Source organism: Petaurus breviceps, unplaced genomic scaffold, assembly GCF_028583685.1.
Source record: "Petaurus breviceps papuanus isolate PSGF00001 unplaced genomic scaffold, PetGlider_PUasm1.0 188, whole genome shotgun sequence".
NCBI lineage: Eukaryota > Metazoa > Chordata > Mammalia > Diprotodontia > Petauridae > Petaurus > Petaurus breviceps.
In genome coordinates, this window is record NW_027185804.1 from 43,167,358 (window position 1) to 43,174,726 (window position 7,369).

Sequence of the window (7,369 nt, forward strand, 5' to 3'; positions counted from 1 at the left end):
GCAGCCTGGCTACTGTATGTCCCAAGTGAGTCCCTCTTCCCAAATTCTCGGTCCTGTAAGTCAGCAGTTTGGCTACTGTAAGCCCCAAGCTGATCTGCCTTCCCAAATTCCTGGGTGATAACATCCCCACCCAGGACATGCTCCTTGGTCTGGTCTCCACTGCTGGTATCAAACTCCTCCTCCATCCCTGGATGGCCAATGCCATAAGTGTTGCTCCATTCCCGGTGGCTCTGTGCCGCCCCTAAGCGGCCATCATCAATGACCCAATCCCTCTCACTGGAACCTGAGCCCCCAACGCTATAGTCCCTGGTGGCCTCTCTGGCCCAGGTGGAAGAGGGGCTGAAGGTGCTAGGGTGTGAGTCTACACCAATTCCAAATTCACTTTTCAGGTCTTTCTGAGACCATCCCAGGAGTCCCTGCAAAAGCAGAAAAGATACAATTAAAATGCTTAGATGCAAGATCTAAGACACACACAGAATTCAAGGTGAAGCTATTTTACTACTATCTGTTAGAAGACCCCTTGGAGGAGACTTGGCTGAACCAGTGGGAAAAATAAAGCTAGAAAGTGCTGTCCAGATTGGGGGGGAGGGGAGGGCATGGAAGGGGAAGAATCATCTCACCAAGCCGAGGAGTCCATGCCTTATAGAGCCCCCATTCCAAAAGAACTATTCACACCTTTCTTGAATCTCCTTATGCCCTAGGTCCCACAAAGGAGCCCACAATTGATTCCTTCAAGGAGACTCTCCCCACTCCACCAAGGCCATCTCCCCAGCAAGTCCCCCGCAGACCCTTACCCTATCATTCCCTGGCAGAATCTAGCACATGGATGAGGAGAGATGCTAACACCCTCAAGTTTCAAGATATCTTTGTCTTTCAGGCCACACTTACCCCCCCAGGTCTGCTAGCCCGAGACACCAGCTTTGGATCTGGAGAGCGAGCCCTCCCAGCCTCCTCCCACAGGGCCGCATTGGCCAGCAGACGCTCCAGGATAGACGTGGTACTCTCTTCCCCACTCTGGGCCATGACCCCCACCCACCCTGGGGTGCTGAGTGAGGCCTGACAGTGGCAGGGTGGCCCTAGGAAGGAGGGGGAGTCAGTACTCCCTTCTCCCAGACTTGTCTGACTACTTCTAACTGCTCCCTGAGAGACTTGGGCTCAGGCTGCGCAGCTGCAGCCAGCCCCTCCCAGAAACAAGTTGAGTCACACAGATCCCGGGACAGACACACCTACTGGCTAGCCCTTAACCCCTTCTTCTCCTTTTTTCTTCCTCCTCGGCTGCCTGCCGCCCGCCCACTGAAGCTCAGGGACACAATGGCTGTATGCCCAGGCCCTGTACACCACCTTTCCCAGGCCCCACCCCTTGCATGGCAATCTGGCAGAAACTTAACTGAACAACAAACCTGAACCTAGGCCGCTTGATTAAAAGGCAGCAAGGGTAGAGTGAGAACCGGCATACTGCTCAGGAGGCCTGGTCATTCTCTGGTGGTGTGACCTGGGGTAAACTGCATCCCCTCTAACTCTGATGTTCCATATTCTAAGGTCCCTTCTAGCTCTGACATTCTGGATCTTAAGGATTCTCCCAGCTCTCATACCCAGTGTTCCCAGGGCCTTCCCAATTCAGACCTTGCAGTTCCAAAGTCCTCAGCTCTGCCATTCTGTGCCCTAAGTAAGTCCTCTTGTTCTAACATTCTGATTTTTCCTTTTGCAGCCCCACACTGTCCCACAAGCAGAATCTTAGCAAATCTGTGCACCTGGTCCACCACTTACAGCCCATAACAGCGCCCTTTGGGCCCCTGTCAGCCCTCACCTCAGGGCTGGCACTGGGAGGCGGTGAGGCCAGGAGCTTGTCTAGCCAGCCAGCATCACTTTCAGGGGCCTGCAGCTCAGGTGACATTCTTGGAGGGTCCCCTCCCTCAGGCCTAGTCAGGTTGGTCTCTGCTTTTGCCAGGTCTGGGGCATCTTCCTGGGAGGGTGTAGCCTGCTCAGGGACTGGGGAATCGGCAAACAAGATGCAGGGCTGAGCTAGGGGAAGCGGGGGCTCCTGTTCCCGAAGAGGCTCCAGGATGGGCAAGGCTGCCTCCTCCTCTGGAGTCTCTAGTCCGGTCAGCGGCTCCTCAGTTGCGGCTACCTCTTCTGCTTGGAGTAGTGACAATCTTGGTGAATCCTGGCCTTTGGGCTGCAGATCTGATGGGAGACTGGAGGAAGATGGATTTCTGTCATCTCCTTGTTGGTTCCAGGGGACCCCATGGTGAATACCCTCCCTCTGAGCCCGGGAGGCAGTCCTGATTGTCCTGGAGCTCCGATCCCCATCAGCCTCTTCCTCCTCTCCCTCAGAGAGACCCGAGTCATCCGCTTCAGTGATAGGGGAGGGTGGCGGGGACTCTAGCCGCCACACGCCGAGGCCTGAAGGTCGAGTGGGGAAGGTCCACTCAAAGGACTGTGACAAGCTCCAATTGGACTCCGTCCCACTCCCAAAGGGCTGCTCCAAGCCACTTCTTCCTCCCTGACCCTGAGGCAAAGAAACCAGAGACCCCCCTAGTTTCCTCTGATCTTGGTTGGGGGGCCGAAGCACACCCTCCGAGAAGCGGCGTTGCTCTAGGTTTGGAAGCTGAAGGTTGAACTCTGGACTCTCCTCCTCCTTTTCCTCCAGGGGAAAGGTTCTAGAGTGTTCCATAAACTGGCCCCCGGAGAGTGGGACCTGGGGAGAGGTAACCTGGGAGTGCTCTGGACTGGTGGAGCCTGGGGCCTCTGGGGTAGCAGAAGTCTTCTCGGGGGAGAGGACTGAGCAGGGGGACCCGGGGGCTTCCCCTGCCGGGAAGGACGGGCTGAATGATTTCAGGGGTTCAGGTGACTTCTCTGTGGGGAGGGCTGGGCTCTGGGATCCTAGAACCCTCACAGGGCTGGGGGAGCGATCATGGGGCATGGGACTAGGTGGGACCGGAGAAGGAACATGGTGTGGATGGCCTGAAGACTTGGAAACCTGTAAGGAGAAAAGCTGTCATTAGCCATCTAGGCACAATGAGTGGGGGCTGGTGAGCAGGCAGAGGGCCCTCTTTACCTCTTTCCACTCCATGCCACTGCCCTTCCCTTGCTGAGATGGCAAAGAGGAATGGAGGGATGTGTCCATGATTTGGGGAGAAGAAGCTGCTAGGGGAGAAGTAAAGGAAGCTGCAAACCTGGCTACCTAAGACCTCTGCCTCACCTGGACAAGCTCCCTCAAGAGAGAGAAGGGAAGGTCCACTCCAAAGCTTGGGACAAGCTCCAGCTGGACTTGGTCCCACTCCCAAAGGGCACATTTGTGTTTTGTCATCTTTGGGGGAGAGAACAGCACAGGGCTATGAAAAGGGCTAACTTTAGAGTCTGGTCCAAATTCTGGCTCTGTCACTTCCTACTTGCATGACCCTGGCCAAGTCATCTAACTTCCCTGGACCTCATTCTCCTCATCTGTAAAATGAAGGGGTCGGACTAGATGGCCTCACAGGGCCCTTCCAGCTCTCACATCCTATAACCTCCTGGACCTCAATTTCCTCATCTGTAAAACAAAGCCGTTTATTGAACTGCACACAGTCTTAGGTAGAAGAGAAGGGTGGGAGGCAGAGAAAATTTAAAGCTTATGAAAGTGAATGTTGAAAACTAAAAATAAATTAATTTATTAAAAAAAAAAAAGAAGGGGTTAGACCAGAGGCCCTTACAGGCCACTTTCAGCTCTGCAGCTGGCCCTATGATACCCCAGGAACGCGGTGTATTCCACCTGTGAGCAGCAGCTGCCCCCTCCCCGACAGGAAGCAAGAAGTCAAGCAATAACGTCTAAAAAGGCCACGGGAAGAACGGATGGCTTTGTGCACAAAGGAAAGCAGAGGAAACAGGAAAGGGGCAGAAGGACTCATGCCTATGCTGGCCCTTCTCCCTCAGAGCTGACTCCTGTCAGACTCAGTGAAGCCTGGGCCCCATCCTAAGCAGCCCCACCCAGGCCCTTTTACCACAGGCAGGGCTATGAGTCAAAGGTTCCCTCACCCTATAAGCCAGACAGACACTAGGCCAGCAGCTACGAGGGGACTACATGGGAATGGAGGGGAATGGTCTCAGCCCTCCCCACTGCTCCCCTACAGGCCCTGGGGCTAAGGAAGATTCTGCTCAAAGGCCTCAGAGGCCCTACAGGGAAGGGACTATTCAGAGAAGGGGGAAGATCAACTTAGAGAGCAGATGACATTAAGCCCCGCCTTCCCTCTAAACCACAGAACTTCACTCCACTGTTTCTCTTGGAGTCTGGGAACAGGCCTTGGGCTGGTAGTAACAACACCTTGACTTCTCATCTCTGCTTTCTGACTGACTGCCATCAGGATCTAAGAAACATCCTTCCTGGCTCTGGGCCTTGGTCTTCTCTTCTGTAAAATGGGTGGGTTGAACTGGATAAGCCTGGATGTTGTGTTCTGAAGTCCTTTCTGGCCCTGACACTATCTCTGCTAGGGTCCCTCCGGGGCTGACATTCTATGATTTTATTCTAGGACAAGGGACAACTTACTTCATGGGGTAACACTGTACGTGCCAGGTCTCCATTGGATGTCAGGTCTCCATTGGACGTCAGGTCGGAGGAGACAAGCCTGTGGGGGGAGAACACAAAGGAGACATACAGACTGTTGGAGGCCGGCCACAGAAACATCCCCAGGGAGAGAGGACACAGGGTCCACAGGGGGTTCCCATCTATGTTATGATCTGGCACAATTCTTCAGCAGCCAAAGGACAGAGGCTTCCCATGCCCCCAAGAAGCAAGTCTCTCTCTGCTACGGGTTCCCAACATTCAAAGTGAAATTCTCCGAGGACAGAGGCTGGGGCTTCTTTCCCGTGCACTAACACCCCCCCCCACACACACACACACACAAACACACTTCCTGCCTTCTATTCCACAAGGAGTTAAACGTTTTCATTCTGAAAGGGAAGAAGCTAATTCCTGTCCTATCTTGGTGTTTTTTTTTAAGTAAGTACTACAGACTGAGAGGGAAGACAAGCCTGGTTCTCATATCTGTTCAGTCATTTCCTCTGTGTCTGACGGTACATGACCCCATTTGGGGTTTTCTTGGCAGAGATACTGGACTAGTTTGCCATTTCCTTCTCCAGCTCATTTGACAGATGAGGAAACTGAGTCTAACAGAGTGAAGTCACATGCCCAGGATCCCCACACAGCTCTGTAAATGTCTGAGGCAGCATTTGAACTCAGGTCTTCCTGACTCCAGGCCTGGCACTCTGTGCGCTATGGTGCCACCTAGCTGCACACTGACCTTCCAACACTGGGCCAGCCCTCTGGGCCTCAGCTCCTTCCCTCTGCTGTAAAAGGGGAATTAATGCTCAAAGACAGCACCTGACAGCAGGGTTGCGGGGGGAGGCTCTAGTACCAGGGTGGGAAGGGTTAAGCTTTCTGCCATCACCACCGCACCCCAGCCAGGTGACAGCGAGGCCAGGCTGGCTAGGCAGGTGCCTCCTCCTTCTGGGTCTGGCTCCAGTGCCAGTGCTCAGCCCCACCCTGCCACGCTCCGGCTTCTCGGGGCAGGGCAGCTGTGCCACGGGCAGGCTCTAGAGGAGGGGCCTGAGTCACAGCTAACATCTCTGCTGCTCAGCTATGCTCCCCTCGGGCTCCGTCCCTCCCTCCCACGGAACGGGCCCACAATGCACTGCAAACTCCCATCCCGACAGGCAAGCAGGGCTGGGGCTTACAGGTCTGCTGCCCTCCTGAAAGGAAAACGAGCAAGGACGTTTTTGTAAACAGAATCAGACGCACTGGCGTGGGGCTGGGGGGTGGGGGGGAGACGGACGGGGAGCAGGAATCTGCTATTTAAAGAAACCATATGGTGAAACCATCTGCAAAAGAAGTCATCAATCCCTTAATTCTTCCATATACCATTCTTGCAACTTTCGAGATACCCAATTTATCATGCTGCCCCTTATACCAACACATGTCCCTCGCTCACTGGCCTGAAACCTGCGTGGGGACAAACAGTCTCCTCATCACAGGATTACAGATTAAAGCTGGAAGGGACCTTTAAAGGTCTCTAGGTCAGCTCCTTCTTTGACACATGAAACTGGAGTCCAAATGTGAAATCCTCTGTCCCAGGCTACAGAACCCCATCCTCAGAATTCAAATCCCTCTCCTAGGCTCAGAGAAGGCCCTGATCGGTGAGGGACGGGGGCTTAACACTGGCCCACACATACCAGAAGCCTGCCAAGGAAGGGCCCAGGCATAGTGACATTGGAGAGAGACTCTGGCCCCATTCCACCACAGCCAGGGAAATCGACATGACAGAAAATGACCACCCGCTGCTTGTCTCTGCTAGAAAACTCGGGGTGCAGTCTAGACAACTCTGGGGGTCCTCCCAGCTCCGAAGTTCTGATCTTCTAGTCTTCAGCTGGGTGGTAACCTGGCCTCACACCCCAACTCTCTTACTTGCCACCTGAGTGACCAGAGCTGGTCATTTCACTTCTCTGGTTTTGTTTCTTCATCCTAAAATGTGGGGCTGGGCCTAGACAACCCTTCGGTTCCTTTCAGTTCCAGATCCTACGACAGTAAGGGTGGCAGGGAGAGGAGCCAGAACTTCTCCCCCAGCCCATCTCCTTCTCCCCTTCCTCACCTCTCGTCCAGCATCCTGCCAGATCCTTCAGGCCGCTCCTCTTGTGGCTCTGCAGGGCACTGCCCAGCTGAACTCTGGCTTCCTTCTCCCTTCCCCTCCTTAGGCTTTGCCTTTTCTTCCTGGGATGGATCCCCAGAGAGGCTCTGTGTCAATGTCTCCTCTTCCCCAGGGCTCTGCAGCGGGCCATAGGTCCTTGGGCCATAGTGGGAGCTGCCATCATGGCTAAAGGTGAGGCGGGAGCCCCAAAAGCGGTCAGGGCTGGAGGGGCCCTCTTTTCGGGGCTGCCCCATCTTGGCTAGGATCTCTTCCACAGTGCTGGTAGAGAACCGATCGGACAAAGGGCGGAAAGGAGCAGGAGCCTTCCGGACCCCAGCTGGGACTGAGCATCGGGGTGGAGGGCTGGCCGAGGGCCCCTCGTCCTTGCTGCTCTCCTTAGAGCTGGCTCCAGCAGAGGGCGTGTCGGGGGCTGGCCGAGAAGAGAAGGCCAAGGAGCGCTTGCTGCCGCCATAGGGCTGTGGTCCTGCCAGCATATTCATTTTCTTGGCAGAAGGTAGCTCGGCCAAGGGACCTCGGGGGGGTCTTGGCCCCAGGGGCACCAGCAAGCTGGGTTTGGCTGGAAGAGCTGGCTTGGCAGGCAGCGTTCGGGGCTCGGGCTTGGGTTTGACTGGGGGTTTGGCCTTTGAGTCCCCTACAAAAAAAAGGCAGGAAGATGTGAGAGACGTTAGAAAGCACATCACTGATTGCCAAGT

The 7,369-nt window shown here is 54.9% G+C and overlaps 1 protein-coding gene across 1 annotated transcript in view; it reads right to left on the minus strand.

Annotated features, from left to right (window-relative positions):
- Positions 1-7,369, minus strand: part of TNKS1BP1 (tankyrase 1 binding protein 1) — a 20,429-nt gene extending 13,060 nt beyond the window's left edge. Inside the window, exons 1-4 of the mRNA XM_069091661.1 lie at positions 6,621-7,369; positions 4,523-4,601; positions 1,808-2,980; positions 1-416 (exon numbers count right to left, since the gene is read on the minus strand). The exon at positions 1-416 is cut by the window's left edge and continues 1,557 nt beyond it. Of these exons, the coding sequence (XP_068947762.1) occupies positions 1-416; positions 1,808-2,980; positions 4,523-4,601; positions 6,621-7,354 (2,402 nt within the window). The 5' untranslated portion in view covers positions 7,355-7,369. The remainder of the gene's footprint in view (positions 417-1,807; positions 2,981-4,522; positions 4,602-6,620) is intronic.